The sequence below is a fragment of the Octopus bimaculoides genome, chromosome 3 (assembly GCF_046866305.1).
Source record: "Octopus bimaculoides isolate indiv1 chromosome 3, ASM4686630v1, whole genome shotgun sequence".
Classification (NCBI taxonomy): Eukaryota; Metazoa; Mollusca; class Cephalopoda; order Octopoda; family Octopodidae; genus Octopus; species Octopus bimaculoides.
In genome coordinates, this window is record NC_142930.1 from 46,066,184 (window position 1) to 46,092,066 (window position 25,883).

Below are 25,883 nucleotides of genomic sequence, written 5' to 3' on the forward strand. Positions count from 1 at the left end.
AAAGAGCTAGAGACCTTTGGTGAGTACACCATCCGTAGTCAAAAAGAAGGAACATTCTTAGCAACAGTAGGCCACAGGACGTCATCAACAACAATTTCAACAGGTCGATGTGGACCATCGCCGAGTAGCTCAAAGTGGTCAACTAACAGATTTTTATGCTCCAGTAAAACTGCGACGTGTTGATGACAGTCTATATCCGGCAAGACCCAAGAGAACCGTGTGATTCAGTCAATGCGCTTGCTGAACAAGCTCAGCCATTTCGTCATGCTCTGATTCAACTGTGAGACCTTCCACTTGGAACAGGAAGGGCAGCAAGTGGCTTGTCGAAGACTCCACATTGATAACCACGAATATATACACAAAATTTCTCACATTTCTCATGATCCTGGTGGTCGTGAGCAACGAGGGCTGCTGTCGTGAGCGTGACCCACCTGATTGTGGTATGCAGTTGCTTCTGTGACTGCATCGGAGACCATCCCCGAAGCCAGCTTCCCCTGACTGGCCTGTTTCTTCACGTGCATCTAGCTGAACGTCTGTACGCGTGTGCCATTTTTCTAGGACTAAGTTTTTTCCTCTTTGATGTTTTTGTTTTCATTTGTGTTTTGTTTTGTTGTCGATCCTCATACATACATGCATACATACATACATACATACATACATACATACATACATACATACATACATACATGCGTACGTACGTACGTATGTATGTGTATATATATGTGTATGAAAGCATATATGTAAGAATGTGTGTGTGTGTGTGTGTGTGTGTGTGTGTGTGTGTGTGTGTGTGTGTGTGTGTGTGTGTGAATGATCGAAATAAATTTTAAGAACTAAGGGTGCGCCAATCTCGGTGAGTTGCTGGAAATGTATTTCAAGAAAGAGTTCCTGTTGTTAAATTAAGTCGTGAATAACAAAATTGCAATGTCAAATATAGTAGATTTGATTCACTATTTCCTCTTGCATTTTCTTTATTCCTTTCCATTTTTGTTTTAAAGTTTAAATTAAATGTATGAGAAAAATATCAAAGCTGGAATGAAATGAAGGAGCAACAAGAGAAGGGAAGATAAGAAAAGGAAAGCTGGAGAAAAAACGGTACCGCCACTATAATCAGCAGCAGCAGTATGAGCAGATGCAGAGGAATTGGATGGCAATGGCAGAAGTTGGGGTGGAAGCAGAGTACTAGCAATAGACGTGGAACTACTATAGCCCCCACCAAGTTTCATTAGTTCATTCTTGCCATACCATTTCTCGTTTATATAATTAAATTACTTTATTTCAAGAATTGAATGCCACAACGATAGGGCACAGGAAAAGGAATGCAAGTAACCATTCAAGCAAAAGACCGAGGTACCCATTCTGTCCTGCACATCGTTAAAACACACACACACACACACACACACACAGAGTCAATACTTACCATAAACATACACAGGCAAACATACATGTAAAGAGGGTTCACAAACACATAGAAATAGATGCCTGCATCACATATGCTCACATATACATTTAATCGTGGTCCCAAGTCATGTAAATACACATTTATATAAACATAAAAATACATATGTTGACATCTAAATACATACACACCATCAGTTCACATCTCACTCTATTCCCATACAGTTGTCAATGACACAGATAGAAACCCAGAGCTCTACAATCTAACACATAACATACAAATACAACACTCTTTACATTGATACATCCAGATATACATAGACTGAGGCCTTCATCTTTCAGTCCATTGATGCAGATTTTATACACCTATGCATTATCCACACCCATAAACATGTACAGGCATACAGTCATTAGTATACATACATAAACATAAATATCACTTCCATTAACTTACAAACTATATAAAGAAACATATTTGCACAGACTCGTACCTCAACCAAATCTGGATATATTTACTAAGTGTCTGTTAGTGCACTGTGATTCAGATTAAGAGTGCATTATCGTAGATGCCGCATGCAATAGTTATAAGAAATTTATCCATCTGACCAAAAAGCCTCAATACAGAAGTAGAGCATGAACTGGTCAGCGCTTCTTTCCTTGATAGTGACCATCTCTTTTCACTGTAAGTATAAAATTGCTCTTTCAACTCCCACTCTACCATTATTATTATTATTGAATCGTTAGAGTGTCGGGCAAAATGCATAACAGTATTTTTTCCGGTTCTTTACGTTCAGATTTCAAATTCTACCGAAATCATCTTTGTCTTTCATCCCTCTGAGGTCGATAAAATTAATTTCAGTTGAACACTGGGGGTCGATACCATCGACTCACACCTCCCCCAAAATTGCTGCCCTTGTAGCAAAATCTGAAACTATTGTTATAAACTATTGCTTAACGGCATTTCGTCCGTTTTTACGTTCTGAGTTCAAATTCCGGCGAGGTCGACTTTGCCTTTCATCCTTTCGAGGTCGATGAAATAAGTACTAGTTATACAATGGAACAGTTGTAATTAACTAGTCCTCCCGCCCAAATTTCAAGTCTTGTGCCTATAGTAAAAAGGATTATTATTATTATTATTTTATGTTTGACTTTTGTTTTGCATTTGTACAAGTTGGATCCAAGTCTCACCCAGAGACCTCAAGAGACAACAAGCTAGAAGTTCATGTAGGTGTTATGCCTAGGGTACCATATATTTGGATTTGTACATAGTGTTGTTCTAGAGAATGTTTAAGAAACCATAAGAAAATTGTGTGTTTGTTTTAAAATTTGAGATCACATAGACAGTATTTTACGTAGGATATGGGCAGTTCCCATGAGCACTATCTTTTGAACTTCAGCCATTTTGGGATTTCCTGTATTATTATTATTATTATTATTATTATTATTATTATTATTATTATTATTATTATTCCACAAAGGTCGACTTTACCTTTCATCTTTTCGAGGTAGCTAAATAAGTACCAATTGAGTACTGGGTCAATGTAATCGACATTCCCCCTCCCCCAAATTTCAGGCCTTGTGCCTATAGTAGAAAGGATTGTTGTTGTTGTTGTTGTTGTTGTTGTTGTTGTTGTCGTCGTCGTCGTCGTCGTTGTTGTTATTATTAAGAAGGCCAGCTGACAGAATCGTTAGTACGCCAAGCAAAATGCTTAATGGCATTTCGTCCGTCCTTACGTTCTGAGTTCAAATTCCGCCGAGGTAGACTTTGTCTTTAATCCTTTCAGGATCGCTTAAATAAGTACCAGTTACGTATTGAGGTCGATATAATCGATTTACCCCTCCCCACCAAATTTCGGGCCTTGCGCCTATAGTAGAAAGGATTGTTATTTTTGTTGTTGTTATTGCTGTTATAGTTATTCTAGCAGAATCGTTAGCACGTCAGGCAAAATGCTTAGCGGCATTTCGTTCGCCTGCACGTTCCAAGTTCAAATTCCGCTGAGGTCGACTTTATCTTTCATCCTTTGGGGGTCGATAAAATAAGTACTAGTTGAATGTTAGGGTCGATGTTCAACTCACTCCCTTCCCCGAACTTACTGGCCTTGCGCCCAAATTTTTATTATTATTATTATTATTATTATCATTATTATTATTATTATTATTATTCAAACAGCGAGCTGACAGAATCGTTAGCATGCCGGGCAAAATGCTTAGTGGCATTACGTTCTGAGTTCAAATTACACCGAGGCCGACTTTGCTTTTCATCCTTTTGTGGTTCATGAAATAAGTACCAGTTGAGCACTGGGTCGATATAATCGATCACCCCACCTCAAAAAAAAAAAAATTAATAAATAAATAAACCCTTCAAGCCTTGTGCCTATCGCCGAAAGCATTGTTATTATTATTTTAGACGGCAAGCTGACAGAACTGTTAGCACGCCAGGCAAAATGTTTAACAGCATTTCGCCCGTCTTTACGTTCTGAGTTCAAATTTCACCGACGTCGATTTTGCCTTTTATTTTTTCTGCGTCGATAAAATAGTACCAGCTGAGTACTGGAGTGGATGTAATCTACTTACCTCTCCCCCGAAATCACTGGCTTTGAAATTATTATTAAGGCAATGTGCTGGCAGAATCGTTCGTACGCTGGAGAAAATGCTTAGCGGCATTTCGTCCGTCTCAACATTCTAAGTTCAATTTCCGCCGAGGTCGATTTCGCTTTTCAGTTTTCGGGGTCGATAAAATAAGTACACGTTAAGTACTGGGGTCTCTATAATCAACTTCTTCCGTCTCTCAAAAACTGTTGGCCTTGTGCCAAAATTTTAAACCATATAATTATTATTATTTCGTTATTACCATTACTGCTGATTTTGCTGATAATGATTCTAGTTTTCCTCTTTCTTAATCTCTGGGCAACCATAAAAAAAAACAATTGTGTTGCTATTGATGGTGCTATTTACCCCAAGGTCAGTCTTGTTTGCATATCAAGGACTATAACGTCTCATGTGGTCTTCATTTAAAACAATAACATGTGATTTGAAGGAAATTTGACTGCTATTTCTTGTAGCACAAGGAACCTAGTAGAAGTTCCTTCGTTAGCTCATCTCGAACTGCTGACTATTATTGTTAAAAATAGTAATAATGAGAATGATGTTAATGACTTTATATAAGTGATTCCACAATTTTCTTCTACATTATTGTTGATGTAATATTATTTTAAATTTTACCGTCAATAGCGAAAATTGGAACGATATATAGGATGCTGGCGTTATTCTTACAGTTTAATTTTAATTCAATTCTTATTGTGAGGATAAAAAATGTTAGCGAGGACATGGCCATAAATTGCTGATTTAGTTGATAAATAGGAGACATCTGCATATGTTTCATTGACTGACATAAAGTGCAGCGTGAAAATTTCTTTAAGGCGAGGAATAAATATATCAGCTGAGATCATGAGAACTAATAATGCTACACACATCTTTGCCATTTGCGTCGCTGTTTATAAAAATATGTCAGCAAGCTTCTGCACATATTGCCAGGAGAAAATCATTGCAGCATATTCACAGAAGAATTTAAAATTACCTTTATTTTGGGCAATAACGATATACTCATTGACAATTATTATTATGAAAGAGAAATTGTATCGCCCCTCTTCGAATTTGAAAAACATAAATTGTTATTGAATATTACATTTTCCATTTTGATTTGATCTTGTAATGATTTTAAAAATTACAATAAGGTATTTTGTTTTTCTATGCTCTATCTTGCTAATATGTATACATGCCTCAAACATGATTGAATACAAACATATTTATATACATAAAAACGTGCATTCATACATACATGCACGCATACATAGTTAGTTAAAGTCCCACAACCACTACTGAGCGCTATTGAATACCTGAACAACACTTGGTACACCACTTTTCTCTTTAGGAGTGGTAAAGAGTAAATCGAGTCGGTTAGTATTCATTACTAAAGAGGCGTCTTCAAGGTGATAGCTTGTCGATGTTACTCTTCGTGGTCTCATTAAACTCACTATCATACCTGCTCACAAAATATTGTGGCCAAAGAAATGGATCCAGAAGTATCTCTCATCTTTTCTTCGTCGTCGACCTGAAACTGTATGGGTTAAATATCAACCATGTAAAAAAAGCAGTCGGACCTCATTTCCCAACTTTTTACAGACATTGGAAATGAAATTTGGTGAGTCCAAATATGCATTTTTTTAATCATAAAACGTGGAAAAGTTGCGCACTCCCCTGATAACCTGAAAACGAACGGCTTGACAATACAAACCTTATAGTCAAGTAACGATTATAGGTATCTTAGACAAGATGAGAATGTCAGATACGATGGACCCATAAATAAGGAGAGGGCCGGGAATAAATAATCCAGGAGTGTAAAGAGAATATGGTTTCGACTTACAATAAGCATTTTGCTCGCAACACCTTTGCAGTGCCTGTCCTCGCGCCTACGTTTGGCCTTCTGACTTGGTCACTACAAGGACTCAATGAGATAGATGTTCGAACTCTCAAGCTTCTCGGTTTGACTTCCATGAAGATGTAGACAGGCTATACTTACCACGCAAGGATGGTGGCCGTGTCTCAAATCTGTATTGATGTCATATGAAGCACATATTGTAACACTGGAGCAGTATCTGAAGCAGAGGAGAGAGACCAGTCGCTATATTGCCCATGTTTGTGATCATGAAATCATTAACATAATTAGGATGACTAATGAACTCGAGAAGAGATATAAAATAAGAGCTCATACAGAACTCTCCCCAAGGAGCATTGGTGAAATCTATCAAGAGAACAAAATAATTTAAAATGAACCAGTTCACTGAGAAGTGTAATCATGTACATTGTTTTGTCTTAGTATAAAAAGATGGGCTACAGCAAATATTCTGCTTAATACCACAGATTTGCTTGTCAGTTGTTTGACCTTAACCAGTTGAGCATGTCCCTTGGTGGCCGACGATATGTGCATCTCTGATCATGAGCAGAAGTAGTGGGGGAGAATCATAGCCATGTGTTGAGAGGAATTCTTTGGGGTTTGAATAATTCACATTTGGAAACATGGGTGTTTTGCTCAACATCCTTAAACAAACCATGGGTATTTGACATAAAAACAAAACAAAAAAAAAACACAGAAGGAAGTGATCATATCAAAAACTTGGCATGGGGTACCGATAAGTTTATGACATCCCACTTAGAAGGCCATCTCCATGCAATTCAAGCACAAGAAATCTTCACCAAGTACCTACAGCATAAAAGACAGAAAACGTTGAGAGATAACAAATATAGGCTGTGCAAAACCGCGACTGAAGACATCATCTGGTTGGATCCAATGGGAGTATCCTTGATCAATTCTGTGAAGTGGATTGAATTCTACACGTACGATGTTGACTTACCTGCTAATGGACTGATTATATCCACAAGGAAGCGGCTCAGTGGATGACATGCTGAACCTCTGCAGCTCACTATAGGTCTTAATGGAATACCATCCTTGTGAATCTTAGGCAGACAGTACATGTGTAGTAGTTTATTATAGTGTTGAGTCAGCTGCCTGTACTTCATTGGTATAAAGTGGTCCTTGTTCTTAATCATGATCTGTGACAACTTCCTCTCTGTTTTCAGAGTTGGGTCTGAAAGGTGCTCGAAAATAAGAGGTGTTACCTTAGTTCACTGGTAGTGAACAGCTGACACTGTAGTACATCTCCAGCGTTAGAAGCTGTGCAAAGGCAACAACAACAACAACAACAATAATAATAATGATAATAATAATAATAATAATAATATAATAATAATAATAAATAATAATAATAATAATAAATGATGTCCGATGCTGTACCAGGCAGTGGCTCTCATGGTTTCTGATCTTAACTGATTGGAAGTGTAATCATGTACATTGTTTTGTCTTAGTATAAAAAGATGGGCTACAGCAAATATTCTGCTTAATACCACAGATTTGCTTGTCAGTTGTTTGACCTTAACCAGTTGAGCATGTCCCTTGGTGGCCGACGATATGTGCATCTCTGATCATGAGCAGAAGTAGTGGGGGAGAATCATAGCCATGTGTTGAGAGGAATTCTTTGGGGTTTGAATAATTCACATTTGGAAACATGGGTGTTTTGCTCAACATCCTTAAACAAACCTTATTCAGGGACCTTTTGAGCAGGATGGGCTACTCGACCTGAAGAAAATTCTAACTGGGCCCAACCTACAAGGTCATGCGCTGTTTATCTTGATATGAGATCACCATGTCGCGTACATATGGTTGTGATGCATGTACCTGATGTACCCTTATCAGACGGGTAGTCATGATGGGTATAATGGGTTTCGTATATTTTACCCGTGTCACTTTGATGGCATGCACTGCTCTCTCACTCAATAATAATAATAATAATAATAATAACAACAATAACAATAACAACAACATCGAAAAATACCTTAGGAATGAGAACCCAGATTCGAAATTTCCCCAAGACACCTGATGAAGGCTGGAGAGTATATCAACCGAAACGTTGTATTAACAACAAGAAGAGGACAAATATCCGTCAAATGTACATAAGGTACATAATTCCTCATCTCTCAAATATAGAACTGTATTATCTAAAATGGTGACCCGACGCAGCACACTACAATTCCTTCTAAAACGGTGAACCTCGGACGAATTCTGACCAGTGAATACGTATTCCTTTTTTCGCCTCCGCGACCAGACCGCCATTCATCATATAGGAGCATACCACCGATGTCTCTCGTCGCCATATTGTCTTCTTCATCAGAAAATTTTGGCACCATTTTCAAGCAGGAAACTGCAAATCATTTTTCCTTGTATTGTAACTGGATTTACAACTTGGTCCTTTGAAGACACAGTGTCCTAGGGGAGTATTCCTCTTGCTTGTGAAAATAAAAGAAAAACAATTATCTAGAATATTCTCTAGAATTCACAAGGACAACAAATGTTTCCTATGTGTCATGTATGAGTTTCTTTCTATCAACCACCCGGATTATCCATGTGTTAGCCATGTTTTGTTCTTAATCCGTTAGCAAGGACTTCTACTTTCATCTTCTGCCACTGAAAAAAAAATTCCTAGTTCGCTGCTCGTCGTGTCCTCTTCCTACTAGAGTATTTGACTGCTATTTTTAACGGCGTTTCTTTCAACTAGCTTGTTCTTCGTGACGTTCCGTTCTTATTATCCTCTAAACATGAGTCCCTTTCCTTTGCCTCGATGCACTTCTTCGTCTTCCTTTCAAGCTTGTATTTCTTCTGAACCGGACGATATGCAATCCACCGCAATCTTGCGGGCCATTGAAGAACTGACCCGTTATGTCGCACGCATGTGCAGGAACCATTCGTTTTCATGGAATCATACTGAAGGGAGAACCGGACGTCGCTGCTTCTCGCTCGGACGTGCGCCTCTTGCTTCAATTTGCTGGTATTACAGGAAGACGCATCACCATCAGCTATTGCCGTAGTTTTAGAGTTATCTGTCAACAGCCGAAGACAGCCATTAGCCTTCTCTCACCAGCTGAAAAATGCCGAATTGAGATACAGTATGTTTGGTAAAGAACGCTTAGCAATTTACCTGGCAGTGAAGCATTTCTCTTATCTTCTCGAAGGTAGAGATTTCACGATTTTCACCGACCACAAACCGCTAACGTTCGCTCTCTTTGCCAAAACGGACCGGTACTCGCCCAGCGAAACAAGGCATTTGGACTACATATCACAGTTCACTAGTGACATTCGTCACATCGCTGGCATTGACAACATCCCCGCCGACGCCTTATCTCGCCTGCCTGTCGGTGCATTGTCGTCTCCTGTTACGATTGATTTGGTTGCTACGGCTACTGACCAACCCTCCTTAGACTCTCTGGACGTCTCTTCGCCACAGTTTTCCTGCTGCAAGTTTGAATACCTGCCTCTGCCTTTTTTTCTGAAGGAACCATTCTCTGCGATGTTTCTACTGAGTCATTACGACCCCTTGTTCTTGAAAATCACCGTCGTGCTGTTTGGAAGCACTGCATTCACTGTCACACCCCGGCATTGCGACCACAGTAAAACTCATCTCGGCCCGCTTTTTCTGGCCGAATATGCGCCGGTCTATTACTGTTTGGTCACGTGCCTGTCTACAATGTCAGCGTTCCAAGATGCATCGTCACGTAAATGACACCTTTAGACATATTGGCCACTTCGAACTTAATTGAACTCTGCTTTAAAGACTGGAACTTTTCTTTGCCTGCGCATTGTATTGCATTTCAGTTGATTGTTTTTTGGGTTTTTTTTCACTTTTCTTTGCATATCACTTCCTTATTCATGACTTTACCTATGTATGTACATATTTTTGAATATTGTGTATATTATATGTTAACTTGTTTCAATGTTCATATACGCATGCACCATTTTCTAGGATCTTGCTTTCTCATTGCTCCTGCATGCTAGCACCTCCTGCCTCTGCAAGCGACCCACCGTTCTTGCTAGCTTGCAACACTAGCCTCTGCAAGTGACCTACTGCTTTTGCAGACTAACAACACTTTTCTTCTACTACAAGCGACTCACTGCCCTTGCAGGCAAAGTTCTGGCACTACTCATGTCCCAGCAACCAACATTGCATCTCAAGCAGTTTGACTTTTGCATCTCAAGCAGTTTGACTTTTGCATCCTGTGATTTCCAGTTTCCTGGACAGTTGTTATCACGTTTGCATGTCAGATGTTCTGTGTCTCAGACTATTTACATTTCTTAACTTTGCCTCGCCAGTGACTGTTCTGGAGAACAGACTTATGTTGTTACAGACACCGCATTCACATTTTCTCTCTTTCTTTATCATTGTACATATATACTTTTCTCTATTTGACTGGACACCTTTCTTTGCTGAACCTTTTCCTTGTACATACTTGCATCGTATTTTTTCCGATTTCAATTGTTCATACAACTGTTTTGCCATGGTTAGTTCTTCTGCGCCCTCCTAGTGCACACCTATTCCGCCTACACTACTCTTAATCGACCGCTACCGGTATAAGGAGGGCTCTGTAGTCGCAGTTACCTCCTTTGATAGCAGGTTGAAACAAGCTGGACAATAGAGGGTATTACGTGACATTAAGGTTCAGAGACTCATCTCTTCCTCTTTCTGCCTTGGGACGCGAGACTGTGATGACGTAATCTCTCACACGACACGCCAGCTAGCAGATAGGAGGTAACGCACAGGAAAAGACCATGGCCTCTACGCATCAAACCATTTTCATTTATCATTCAGCTTGTATATATACGTGTGGTCAGATTAAAGGTATTTAAAGTCATAGCCTTGTTTTATATATTCTTTATATCGGGTTTCCTGTCAAATGAGATTACAGCCTTCTGAGTAGAGTCACTCTATCGATTCTTTCAGCCGGAAAAAAATCCCGCCAATAGGTTTTTCTAGGGAGCCATCTAGTTTTTCAATGGCCCTGTTTTTTGTTTCGGTCTTAGGGACGATTCCGAATTTTGAGGAATTTGCGTGAGTAAAGCAGAGTGTTTCATTTCATTTTCCTGTTATACGTCAGGTTCTGGCCAGGTTCCTGTGATAGGTATTTCACAACGCACCAGATTGGCTAATCGTATTGCTTTCTCTCTTCGTCTTCCCCGGTGTCTGTAGGTATACGCAACTTGTACTATAGATGTCATTATTTTGAACTGAACACTGTCGATACAAATATAATTTTTCTTTAAATACTAGTCCAATAAAAGTTGTATAGAAGAAATCTGAAGTGACGTAGAGTTCTTTAAATGCATACAAAGTTTTATATTTGTTTTCACTTAAAGATTAAAGAAATTTATTTGAAAAAAAGAAAAAGAAAACCTAATCGCTTTATAAATACATGCGGATATAACGCATGGTTAGAGACAGAACAATTTCGACCTTGTTCTAAATTAAATATTTACACGAGAAATGGTTGCAGAAATTTTTACCAGAGACAGTTGGTATGTGGGTAAGGATGGAGGCAATTTTTGCAATAGAGAATATATTTTCTACATTGAGAGGGACCGAAAGGCTCGAATGAAATTTCCGCCACAATACATACAAAATTAATATTTGATATATATATATATATATATATATATATATATATATATATATATATATATATATATATATATATATATATATATATATATATATATATATATATATATATGTATGTATGTATGTATTATTAAAGCTACAAAATAATCACAGAACTGTTACTCTGAGTTTCACGTAAGAATTGGTCAACAAAATTGTCAACGACAGCACCATAAAGGAAGTGTACAGTAAAGAAGAAAATAAATTCTCGGATACGGGATAAAACCAACGACGACGTCGAATATATATATATATATGTAGTGGCTTCATGCAGGATTCGTGGATTAGATCCTCGATAGCCAAATGTCACCTAACAGTTCAACAGTACTTTTCTCATGGTAAAGCAATAGTTTTTTTGTGTGACAGCAGTTACCTTTACCATGTGCCTTCACTAAGCAGAATAATGCCTTGCCACTTGACCCTTCTAACCTCTTCTAGGCCACCAAAAGTTAGAATTGAGATAACAGGTACCACCAACGAAATCTATTGTTCTCAATAATATGTCTATCTTTCTAACTAGTTTTGGATAGATATAAATACCAGAATTTGGCAAGGAAAAATTAGTTAGTGAACGGACATCTAGAGTCATGGTCACAAGCAAGCAGCCACTAAAGACAAAGGACCAGAGGGAAAAAGAAGGTTACAACCAGACAACTATGAGACACAACCTTCCTCGACTCTATAACTTTCACTAGCTCACTTTCTTTTCTCTGTAATATTAGCATATCTCTGTCTATATACTGCTACAAGATCGTGTACACACATATACAAGCCGAAATTAACTTTCTTTACCTTGCATGTTTTACACTAACCTATCCATCGTGGTATGGCATTTATTAAAGTAACGATAAATAAATATTTCTTTACAACTTCGATCACTGTTCTTCGTTCATCTTACAACCATTACACTGGCAACCCACACCTTAACAAAAGCCGTTACATTGGTGACCCGACTAAGAACACTCATTCCTTCTCGTAAAACCACGGTGTCTACCATTGGTAACCCCGACTAGAAAGAACTACTTCCTACTGATGCAACAACGAATGCTATTATTGTTACATTGGTCACCCGTCTAGAAAGAATTACTTCCTTTTGATGCTACATGCCGCTGAATTTTGTTGACTTCGAACTAAAGAACTACAGTGTTCATATCAACAATCGCTAAACCTAAGGAAAAGAACGACAATCTTCGTCACTACCAAGATGCGCCCTCGTTCCACTTGTTACAGTACGCGCAACAAAAAGCATTATACCGCGATGCAAACTGTGATTAACTTCACTACAATGCAATCCTGCTGACGCAGAAAGAATTCGCTGACCATGGAACCCAATTTAACTGGAAGAAAATACGAAAGCCCGGACATGCAACCTTTTTGGCACACATGCTTTTCGTCTGCATTATCTACGAACTTTTTCATATATATAAGACTCTCATATCGACTTTCAACAGCTCTTTTTCGTTGCATGCACATCTTTTTTTCACTTTCAGCAATAGACTGTTAACAAGGGCACTATTTCCAGCTAAGTTTTCCACCTTTTGTTTACTAATTTCTGTACAATTCATTTCTTTTGCTGCACCACACAACGTTCATACATGCACCTGCATGCTTATACTGTCACATTCTTGCACCACACCATGCTTCTCTTGCTTGTTTTCCATGCACCCTGCGCCTTCTTAGACACAACACGTCTCTGTAAGACCCTAGGTCTCTGTCTATATACTGCTACAAGATCGTATACACACATATACAGGCCGAAATTAACTTTTTTTTTTACCTTGCATGCTTTACGAACTGTGTTATACTATTACACTAACCTACCCTTCGAGGTATGGCTTATATTAAAGTAACGGTAAATAAATATTTCTTTACTACTTCGATCACCGTTCTTCGTTCATCTTGCACATCTGCAGCAACAACCGTTACACTGGTGACCACTGATTCCACTTCAACCATTACCGTTACATTGGTGACCCTCGACTGCAACGAACTGCATTTCCGTTACACACATACACGCACATATATTCTTTTATTTGTTTCAATCATTTGACAGCGGCCATGCTGAAGCACCACCTTTAGTCGAACAAATCTACCCAGGGACTTAATCTTTGTAAGCCTAGTACTTATTTTATCGGTCTCTTTTGCGGAACCGCTAAGTTACGAGGACCTAAACACACTAACATGGGTTGTCAGGTGATTGTGGGGGAACAGGCACAGACACACAAACAAATACGCAGACACACGCACATGCACACACATACATACACACGCGATCACGCACACACACACACATATATACGACGGGCTTCTTTCAGTTTGCGTCTACCAAATCCACTCACAAGGCTTTGGTCGGCCCCAAGGTTACACTTGCCCGAGGTGCCACGCAGTGAGACTGAATCCGGAACCATGTGGTTGGTAAGCAAGCTACTTACCACACAGCCACTCCTGCACCTATAATATATATATTAGGTTGTTCCAAAAATAATGGCCGCTCTGAGTGTTATTTTGAAATGCAATTTTATCAGCATTTTAATTATATTTTAGGTGAATTTCAAAATACTTAATTGATGTATGCTCCTTAATAATTTTCTACTTGTTTCAGACAGAAAACATTCTTGAAGCATAGGCGCCTTTAATTATGAACATGACAAAAAAGAACCTTCGCTTACTTTTCTTGCGTCAATTCAAGCTTGGGCACAATGTCTTCCAAACTGCTGCTCAAACATCAAACTGATGCCGAATATCGACAGAGCATGGGGAGAGGGGTCCACAAGTGATCGCAAAGTACGAATGTGGTTTTAGAAATTCCGTAGTGTTGATGAGAGCCTTGAAGATGAAGAAGGTAGAGGACGGTCTGTGCAGTCTTGACAATAAACAATTGAAAGCAATTGTTGAACAAAACCCACGTCAAAGAAATGTCTCAGGCGCTTGGTGTTGGTATTACAACGGTCACACGCAATCTGTAGAAAATTGGTAGGGTGAAAAAGCTCGATAAATACTACATGAGCTCAATGAAAATCAAAATGTTCGGCGTTTTGAAGTATGTTCGATGCTCTTTCTGCGAAAAAACCAATGCTCGTTTTCTTGACCGAATAGTCACTTGTGACGATAAGTGTATCCTTTATGATAACCATAAACAATCAGGTCAATGGCATGATCGTGATGAGTCCCCCAAACATTTCCCAAAGCCAAAGTTGCATCAGCAAAAGACTATGGTGATTGTCTGGTGGTCTGCAATTGGTGTTGTCCATTACAGCTTTCTGGAAGCCAATCAGAGCATTTCAGCAGAGGTTTACTGCAATCAACTCGCTGAAATGCATGCTCACTTGCATAAAATGAGACCTGCATTGGTGAATCAGCGTGGCCCAATTCTGTCCCACGATAATGCAAAGCCACATGTTGCAAGAATGGTGCTTCAGAAACTCACAGACTTGGGATACGAGACTTTACCGCATCCTCCATATTCTCTTGATCTTTCACCCACTGACTACCATTTTTTAAAGCATTTAAACACGCTTGTAAGTTATAAAACTTTCAGGTCCAAAACCAGAGATGGAATCAGCTTTGAAAGATTTCTTAGCATCAAAGCTAATAAGTTTTTATCAACGAAGCATAAATAATCACGTTGATCGATAGCAGAGATGCATAGACGTTCACGGCTCATACTTTGACAAATCAAAACATTTCTATTGTTAATTTTCCAGAGTAAAATTGTTTTTCTGAAATTGACCATTATTTTAGGAACAACCTAATATACACATATGATAATATATATGTAAGGGACGACCGTGCGAACTCAAAAAGGAGAAATGGTGACGAATGGAAAAACAGAGGACTCCTTTTATTTAAACGCGTCACACGGTCGAACACAAAATAATATATCAGGTGATGATATATATAATATGTTATGCGACGATAACATAGATGACCAGTAATGAAAGACCACAACCGTATTAGATGAATAACAGAGATATTTATTGTAGCGTTAAAGATGTATGTCTGTGTGTGAGTGTGAATGCGACATATAAGAACATTATCAAAGACAGGCCGTCATACAAAGAAAAGTGTGTATGTGAGTGATACATGTGTGTATGAGTGTTTACAGCAGATAGAAAGAGAGTCAATAACACGTGAGCAATTATATACCAGTTCTTGTGTACACTATAGGAAAAGTTCTGTATGTGAAAGTGAGTTGGCTGAGTGTGGCAGTGCTGATCACTAGTTGTGATGTCGTGGCATCGATGCCGGGCCGTGTTTCTTGTTATACAGATGTTCGTCGCTGGCTGAGAATTTCTTGTCTGTTTAAGAACTCTTGTCTGTTTATTTACCGTGGTGAAGCTGAGTCACCTAACAGAATCGAAGAGAGAGATGTGCCGTGGTAGTTTGGTGTGGTGTACATAGTAAGTCGTGTTGACGCTGGTGGAGATTGATGCTCGGTAGTAGTAATCGTAGAATCGTGTTGGTCATGACGATGATGCTGGATAGTAGTCGTAGACTCTTGTTGCTGATGTGGCGACAGCGGTGGTCATCGTTGGCTGGACGAAGCTGTTGAAGTGGTCGCTGGAACTGCTGCTGCTGTCGTGTGGTACACGGAACAGTTCTCAAAGAGAAACTGGACCGAGACAAATTTGTGGGGTATGAGTTGATCTATATATAGCGTTAAGAGGGCTCCAAATGCCTTCAGAATTTTACTCTATCACGTGACCTTATTAGGGGCCGTGATTGGTCAGTTTGCGTTCTGGCGGGAAAGGTTCGAAGAAGTTGCCGATTCGAATAATAATCAGTCACGTGATGACAAGGAATGGGTTCTCTACTACGCTCGCATTTATTTATATTTAAATGAGAAGATTGTATGTAATGGCGATAGTAGTTTGTATCTAGTGACGATAGGTAGTTTCACTACATATATATAAACACATATCGTTCAAGTCGTGAGTGAGAATTTCTGACTGCCACTAGAAGTCGAGCGCTATTTCGATTCTTTGACAGCAGTTTTAATCTGTGAGAAGCCGTTCAGCATCACCGAGGATTCCCCCACCGTTTAACTTATTAGTCACTACATTATCAGTCGTTCTATTCAACTAAGATTTATGTAATTTGAATTTAGAAATACTATAGGCCTACATGGATTTCTTGGTTCTTAGCATAAAGTGGTATGTGCAACTGCCAGACAATATATTTCAAGCTTACCATCCATTGTTTTTTTGGAACAGGTTGATGAAGGCTTGTCTGTAGAACGTGAAATTCCTGGACCAGGAGTCAACTTTCCGGTCTCTCTCAGGTGAATGTTCATTCTTCAGTTTTTCAATTATTAAAATGTCTTTGCTGATACTTTAGGTTTCAGATGAGCGGTTTGCTACGTAATATCACGTTTATATGTTTGTTCACATCCACCCCACCCAATCCAGAAGGATTCCAGGTTATTCTGGAGGGGAGTGTTTGAAACTTTAATGGTATGGCTTTCATGCAACCACACTCTACTTGAGTGCACAATCCAAATTTATGGTTAACAGTTCTTTGATAATAATAAATTGTCGTGTGTGTGGTGAATAACACATGACGATTATTATCGGTCGGTAGATATCAGCATGCACCAGCAAATAATTTGTTCGCTGAAGTCATAAAAAAAGAGCAATAATGTTTTGTTAGATTCATTAGTCCGGCTGGCGAGACCGACGCCGTTAACGTTTCTTTTGAATAGTTTTAAATCAACGGCTGCAAGAAAGGAATTTCAAGGGGGCGACGTTCTGGGTATGGAGGACAGGGTGCTGTAATTAATTAGTGAGTGGACTGAAGAGTGGATACAATGTGGGTGACGAGAGAAAAGGAAATGAGTGAATTGGGAGTGTCTAAGAGGCGGTGTCACGAGATCGGCCAACTCTGAGAAGAATCATTTGTAGTCATGGTGGTAAAAGCTGAGAGAGAGAGAGAGAGAGAGAGAGAGAGAGAGAGAGAGAGAGAGAGAAAGAGAGAGAGAAAGAGAGAGAGAGAGAGAGAGAGAGAGAGAGAGAGAGAGAGCATACATCCCTAATGTAGATGAGAGGTTGGAGCGTGTTGATGAGCAGCTTCTTACTAATCAGTTCACTGGCTTTTCTGTAGATATCTGTTTGTATAGATGCAGCAATGTTCCAAATGTTCGACTGCGGGTCTAATCTGGGTTTGTAGAGGGCAGTGGCGGATCGTAGATAAAATTAATGGGAGTGCTGCTTCAGAAAAGTTTTAGCCGTTGTTTTAATATTGTGTAAAATGAAACAAACATATAAACAGAAAATTTATACATAGACTTGATCAGTTCGCGTTTTAGCCAATGCCGGATAGTGTGTTTAATTTGTTCACTGAACACCGCCGCGAATTCCCCCTTGGTTTTCAAAAATCCCCTCTTAATCACAAAATAAGGTGGGGGAAATGTGCCCTATCTTTCAAATCCTGGCAGCAACACTGAAGCTGGAAGCAGGATAATAATTTAATTTTACACTTTATCACATTCAAGAATATAAACACGTTTTTAAGCCCAACAAACGCGGAATCAAAAAGAAATACTACCTTTTACCGGAACACCGGGGTCGGCACTGTCGTTCACGCAGTACTCTCTCTCCCAAGCGTGAAGCTTCCTATCTCGGAGATGTGAGTATGCGCACAACAGCCAAACACCGCATCGCTGGAACTGTGAAGCGCACAGTTCTATACAAGGAATTTTGTATTATTTTCATAAATTAGGGGATAGCTACTGACATTAAGCTTGATGATTATATAATGTACGAGTATAAAGTAAGAATTAAAGAAAAAAAGGACTCATTATATTGAATGTAATCGATAATATCGAGGGGAAACAGGAGATGCTGCAGTTCCACGGTTCCTATACACGAGCCGCCACTGGTAGAGGGTTAGCAGTTTCTTGAAGCTGAAGTATTTCCTGGCTCTAACCAGTCTTGTATTGCTTTGTATGCTACGTTGATTATGTACTTTTGTTAGGAATGGCCGAGCATTTAAGGTGATCGTGCGCTTCTAGTTACATGTTGTTCAGTGTTGGAGAAAGTCGTTATTAATGGTTACATCCATCACTTTTGAGTTATTGAAAGGGAATATTATAAGGCGGTAGTTGGCGAGGCCAGAGAAGTTGCCTTTCTTGAGAATGGAACTCTCTATAGAGTGTTTCCAAGGGTGTGATATATCTCAGGAAAAAGAGTGGGAGAGAGAGGGAGATTAAAAAGTTTGGTGAGGATATTGGATAAATTTAGGACACAATATAAGTATTAGAAGAAATACTGAGCTAGAAAAGGACATGCGGAGTCCCGACCAGTCAGCTGAACTATAGGATTAGCGAAGTGGGGGTGTGGTAGTCGTGATAAAGCAATGGTTGTACGAGGTGATGACGAAGAGGCAGTGATGGTTTGGTAGAAGTTGGATTTGAAGATGACAAGGAGATCAGGAGTGTTTGAAGTCTCGATGGTGGATGTATGTAGACGATGCGACTGGTCAATATTAAGAGTTGGCAGCTGTGAAAGATTCGACTTCTGCTCCAGCTGCACCAGTGTATGATGTGTGTAAGAATCAAGAAGAGTTGTAAACATCGGTGTCACAGACAACGATGTCTTCGGACAGGAGTGAAGTGAGATAAATGTCTTCGATGCAGGAAAGATATGTTCGAGGAGCTGGTGGTGGTTGGAAGAATTCAGAGTCATAGAGCAGCAGATGTATTTGGAGGACTGGGGAAGGAGACTTTAAAAAGTTAGAGTAATTGAAAGTCGTTGCTGATATCTACATGTGAGAGATGGGTGGCAAAATAAGAGCGAGGTTTAAGAGCGAGGTTTAAGAGTGTAACCTACACAGTAGAAATATACTATAGTTAAAGAGTGAAAGATCTCCGAAAGGAATTGGAGAGTGGTTTGTGTGTTTGTAAAAGGCGATGTATGGGATTTAAGTTGGATTAGACATCACGAAGGAGAACTGGAATGAGAATTATTCTGCGGGTTTAGTTTTAGTTTTCGGATCTCTTTTATCACAATTTATGATCTCTTTTATTTGAGACAGTTGAACAGTTTCTCAGTTTCATGAGAGAAAACTTCATCAAGTCGGACTAAAATTGATCAAAAGGTACTTCCTTTCTTGACTGTCTTTGACAACAACTGGCCCATTCCAAAAAATGGTCGCTTTGTTTGTTCTCTGAGATCTCTTCTAGTATTTCATAATGGTTTATTCTCCACTGCATTAAAGCCTCACTTGCGTGCATATACATGTATTCTTGAGTTAATCGGAGACAATGTAATAAACTGTTTCTTCTGTAAGGTACGACCGTGCGAACTCAAAAAGGAGAAATGGTGACGAATGGAAAAACAGAGGACTCCTTTTATTTAAACGTGTCACACGGTCGAACACAAAATATATATATCAGATATGATGATATACAAGATATGTTATACGACGATAACATAGATGACCAGTAATGAAAGACCACAACCGTATAAGATGAATAACAGAGATATTTATTGTAGCGTTAAAGATGTATGTCTGTGTGTGAGTGTGAATGCGACATATAAGAACATAATCAAAGACAGGCCGTCATACAAAGAAAAGTATGTATGTGAGTGATACATGTAAGTGTATGTGAAATATTACAGCAGAGAAAGAGTCAATAACACGTGAGCAATTATACCAGTTCTTGGGTACACAATAATATGAATCTGTATGTGAAGTGAGTTGGCTGAGTGTGGCAGAGTTGATCACTAGTTGTGATGTCGTGACATCCATGCCGGACCGTGATTCTTGTTATACAGATGTTCGTCGTTTGGCAGAGCTGATCACTAGTTGTGTTTTGGCTTCGATGGGACAGACGTTTATCGCAGGCTGAGATCTCTTGTCTGTTTATTATCGTGGTGAAGCTAAGTCACCTAACAGAATCGAAGAGAGAGATGTGTGCCGCGGAGGTTTGGTTTGGTGTACATAGTAAGTTGTGTTGACGCTGGTGGTGTAGAGGCTGCTTGGTAGTAATCGTGTTGGTCATGACGATGATGCTGGATAGTAGTCGTAGACTCTTGTTGCTGATGTGGCGACGGCGGTGGTCATCGTGGCTGGACGAAGCTGCTGAAGTGGTCGCTGGCTGCTGTTGCTGTCGTGTGGTACACGGAACAGTCTCTAAAAGAAACTGGACCGAGACAAATTTGTTGGGTATGAGTTGATCTATTTAAGGCGAATTATTGGCTCCCGAATGCTTCAGTTTAATACTCTATCACGTGACCTTATTAGGGGCTGTGATTGGTCAGTTTGCGTTCTGGCGGGAACGGTTCGAAGAAGTTGCCGATTCGAATAATAATCAGTCACGTGATGACAAGGAATGGGTTCTCTACTACGCTCGCATTTATTTATATTTAAATGAGAAGATTGTATGTAATGGCGATAGTAGTATTGTATCTAATGGCGATAGGTAGTTTTGTATCTAGTGACGATAGGTAGTTTCACTACACTTCTCAACCTTCATATATTCTACAGTTACAACAACCTTAGGAAATATTTTATTAAATGCTTTTGAATTTGAACCTTGTACTACAATCAGATATCCTTTAATCTCAGAGTCCTGAGCTTCATAACTAGTGCCGTGATTTTTCTTTATCTATTTCCACCCCGTTCATTTTTTTTTTTAGCATTTCCTATACAAATGCTATTCTTGCCATCGTTTTAGAATAACAGTCTATAACCCAATTTTGAATTTAGTTTTCAGCCCTTCCACAATCTCTATTGTTTATTTTTCCCTCTCACAATAGTCTGTCATTTCAGTCAGTTTTGTATTTCGTTAACTTTCTTGAAAGCAGAATAGTTTTTTGTTTATTTATTTATTTATTTATTTATTTTAGTAGCTATTTGTATTAGTTGGTTTCAGTTTTTAACAAAATGCTTTTATATTCTTACTACAGATATTTTATAATAATTTCTAGTCGTAAAGGCTCTGCCCACTGTATTCGTTGTAAATGTAATCTTTTTATGTCAGATTTTGGGTGGTACATTCTAAATGCAGTCAGTATTAAGGATAGCGGAAGGCGGCGAGCTGGCAGAATCGTTAGCCCGCCGGACGAAATGCTTTGCGGTATTTCGTCTGCCGCTACGTTCTGAGTTCAAATTCGGCCGAGGTGGACTTTTCCTTTCATCTTTTCGGGGTTGATTAAATAAGTACCAGTTACGCGCTGGGGTCGATATAATCGACTTAATCCGTTTCTCTGTCCTTGTTTGTGCCCTCTGTGTGTGTGTGTGTGTGTAGCCCCTTGTGGGCAGTAAAGAAATAAAAATCGTTAGCACGCCGGAGAAAATTATTAGCGGAATTTCTTCCGGCTTTCCGCTCTGAATTCAAATTCCGCGTGGTTAGCCTTATCGTTTATCTTTTGGTGGACGATGAATTAAGTACCAGTTGAGCACTGGGTCGATGTAATCAACTAGCCCTTCCCCCTAAATTTTCATGCTTTGTGCCTGTAGTAAAGAGGATTTTTAAGGATGGTGGATTGTTAGAATATCACAGAAAAATATACTTTGCAGTATTTGTTTCGGAACAACATGTCCTGAGTTCAAATCCAGCCCAAGTCAACTTTACCTTTAATCCCTTGAAGTTGATAAAACAAAGTACTCGTCAATCATCGTGATGAGTGAAATACCGCTAATGATTCTTCCAGCTCACCACCTTAAAAAGAATAATAAGATAAAAAGAAAAATAACAATAGGCACATCACCAACAAACTTAGCAGCTTCCTTACTGAGATTGGTGTCACAAAAGAGTTGCTTTAATTTAGAAATCTGCTCTGTTAGGAACAGCAAGTATTGTAAGAAAGGTCCTCAATATCTAGGGAAACTGGCTGTGACCCAGTATCAAGGACACTGAATCCAAATGTAAAACATTCGTGCACACCATGAATAATAATAATAATAGTAATAATAATGATAATAATAATTACTACTGCTACTACTACTATTACTACTAAGGTGGCGAGCTGGCAGAATCGTTAGCACACTGGATTCAGCAGTATTTCGCCCATCGCTACGTTCTGAGTTCAAATTCTGTTGAGGTCAACTTTGCCTTTCATCCTTTCAGGGTTGATAAAATAAGTACCAGTTGAACTCTGGTGTCGATGTAATCGACTCATCTCCTCCCCCAAAATTGCTGCCCTTGTGGCAAAATTTGAAACCATTATTACTACTACTACTACTACTAAGGCAACGAGCTGGCAGAATCGTTAGCATGCCAGGCAAAATGCATAGTGGTATTTCATCTATCTTTACATTCTAAGCACAAATTCCACCAGGGCCAACTTTACCTTTCATCCTTTCAAGGTCAATAAATTAAGTACCAGTGAAACAATAGGATCGATGTAATCAACAAACCCTGTCCCCCAAAATTTCAGACCTTGTGCCTTTAGTTGAAAGGATTATTATTATTATTATTTTATGTTTGACTTTTGTTTTGCATTTGTACAAGTTGGATCCAAGTCTCACCCAGAGACCTCAAGAGACAACAAGTTAGAAGTTCATGTATTGTAAGAAAAGGTCCTCGATATCTAAGGAAATTGGCTGTGACCCGGTATCAAGGACACAGAGGTCATGCTTCACTACCTCATCCCATGCCTTCCTGGGTCTCTCACTTCCACAGGTTCCTTCCACTGTTAGGGAGTGACACATTTTAGTACTGGTTTCAATCATTGCGACTTTTTCAACTTAGAATTAAGCATGAAAAACAATTAAATTGTGGAAAAATGAAATGAAATGTTTTTTTTTTAAATATATTTCCATAGTTTTCAAATGCAAGGAACATTTTCCGTTTTTCTGCCTGTCTCTGTCTTTTCTTTTTACTCTTGTAAAGGCAGAAAAAAGGAAAATGTTCCTTGCATTTGAAAACTATGGAAATATATTTTTAAAAAAAACATTTCATTCAATTTTTCCACAATTTAATTGTTTTTCATGCTTTACTTTAAGTTGAAAAAGTTGCAATGAGTGAAACTGGTACTAAAATGTTCTTCATGATAAAATCATTTTAGTATTTTCTACCTTGTCTTATTTTCCTTGTATGTGTGTATGTATGTATATATATATATATATATATATATATATATATATATATATATATACATGTATGTATATATATATATATATATGTATATATTTATATATACATACACACATATATAGCAACTAAAACGACAGAAATACATCAAGGACCACAGCATAACAGACAACAGCAGCAACAACAGTAATGGAGACAACAATTATATCAAAAGAAAAATACTACAAACCTCCTAAAAACATGCCCGCTCCTTGACTCACATCACACAGACATGTCGTGTAGTAAAGGTGACGGGAGAACACTAAATGGCAAACAATAACAAATGAAAAAAAGAAAAAGAAAAATATGCCAACCAAAAAACTAAGAGATGCGAACAAATAAGGGAGGTGCCTTTAAGCAACAATATACTAATACCACACCCAATAGCAGCTACACCAGCACTATCAACACCATCATCTCCATTACCATTGTTATCTCAAACGCCATCATCACAAGCACAAGAACAACACCACCACACCAACAGCAAGAATACATCTTCCAGCACTAAGAATAAAAAGAATAAACACAAACAATAAAAATCTAAGCGACCAGCAATGCAAAAACAAGCATCACACACAATAAATGCAGCACATTAACAAATGGCATTCCAGCACACATAAAAAATCATTCTAGTATTGCAACAATATTAAAAAAATAAATACCCTAAAGAAATGAGAAACTCCAGGGGAAATATAAGCAAAAAAAGAAACAATATAAAGAGCTGCTTGTGGAAACACTCATAGCTAGATGGAAGGAAAAGGGACTAGTCTCTCTACCGAAATAAAATGATTTTTTTTTTTTTTTTTCATTTTCATTTTCTTTTGTCAAATATAGCTATTCTCAGAACAGAAAGTGTGACTGCATGTGGTCTGGGGTCACCTTGGAAGCAGAGCCACCTGCTCAACGACCTCAGGTCACTAAATATAGATGTGGTGACCATCAGCAAGATCAGAGTTTCTAATCCACAAGCCTTCAAACTCAATTTCATTGGAAATGAAATTTGCTTATCACAAATCAACCGGGATTGGGAGGCATAGCTGTTGTGTTATTTCAGAAAAGTTTGAATCTCACAATATGGATCATCTTCCTTGGACCCAGAAGGTAAGTTGGTGATCCTAGATGTCAGCAGTAGTGATTGAGGTGCCTTAAGACTAGTATTTACTTATGCTCCAACAAGGGCAGAAAAACTGGATTTCTTCAGGCATCCAAAGATTTTTCTGAGAACATCCCACTCTTTAGTGCTAGTGAGCAACTAGAACGCCATCTTGGGTGCAGGTCTGAATTGTGTGAAGCTAACTGATAAGTACAAAATTTCGTTCATAACTTGGTGTGTTAATCTGGGCTTCTTTCCTGACAAATTTGTGATCTGGCAATGGAGATTTTTTTTTTATGAATGATTCTTCTCTCTCTTCTAGAGCTCTTCTATTTTTCTTTTCCCCATGTATGCATGGTTTCAAATTCTTGTACAAAAGCCTTGCGAAACAGAACAGATGTTTCTGATTGTCTGACAGATACTGACTGAATTTCCTGAATGTGCCAGTGTGGACTTAGACGAACCACATCGGGTTCTCCAGGTTGTATCTAGATTGAGTATTCTGAAAGGGTAGAATACCTCCATCACATAATACTGCCTGACTGTCCTGTGTGCCCAGTTCACATCTGACCTGATCAGAGCACCTGTTATTCCACTTTTTGTGGAAAGGATGCATTCCACTGGCCAGTGCTCCATTATTTGCTGAGTGGATGACTGAGAAAGCTGTGACTGATAATGCATAGATATGAGCTGAGGCTATGACATCTCCAGTAATTCTTTCCTCTGCGCCAATGCAGTTTCCACCCTGTTTATACACTAGCCAAGCACAGATATATCTCAACTGCTTCAAACCAACAACAAGGCTTCTACACTCATCAAACTCTTCAATCTTTTACTCCCTACAGGAAAATATCTTGACATTTGGAAGCATGCTTCTGTGTGTCCCATTCCAAAGAAAGGCAACCACTCCAATCCAGCACCATTGCTTTCATGTCTAACATTTCCAAGATAAGGGGGTATAGATTAACAATAACATTCTTTATACATTATTTACATTTGACGGATATTCGTCCTCATCTTGTTTGCTGTTAACAGGTCACTGCCTGAAATCGAACTCGGAATCTTGGGATTAGTAGCCCATGGGCATATGGCGTAGTGGTTAAGAGCATGGGTTACTAACCTCAAGATTCCGAGTTCGATTCCAGGCAGTGACTTGAATAATAATAATAATGATAATAATAATAATAATAATAATAATAATAATGATAATAATAAC

The 25,883-nt window shown here is 38.8% G+C and overlaps 1 protein-coding gene across 1 annotated transcript in view; it reads left to right on the forward strand.

Annotated features, from left to right (window-relative positions):
- The first annotated feature begins 828 nt into the window (after positions 1-828).
- LOC106882314 (uncharacterized) overlaps positions 829-25,883 on the forward strand; it is a 50,262-nt gene continuing 25,207 nt past the window's right edge. Inside the window, exon 1 of the mRNA XM_014932947.3 lies at positions 829-2,080. Within this exon, the coding sequence (XP_014788433.1) occupies positions 2,032-2,080 (49 nt within the window). The 5' untranslated portion in view covers positions 829-2,031. The remainder of the gene's footprint in view (positions 2,081-25,883) is intronic.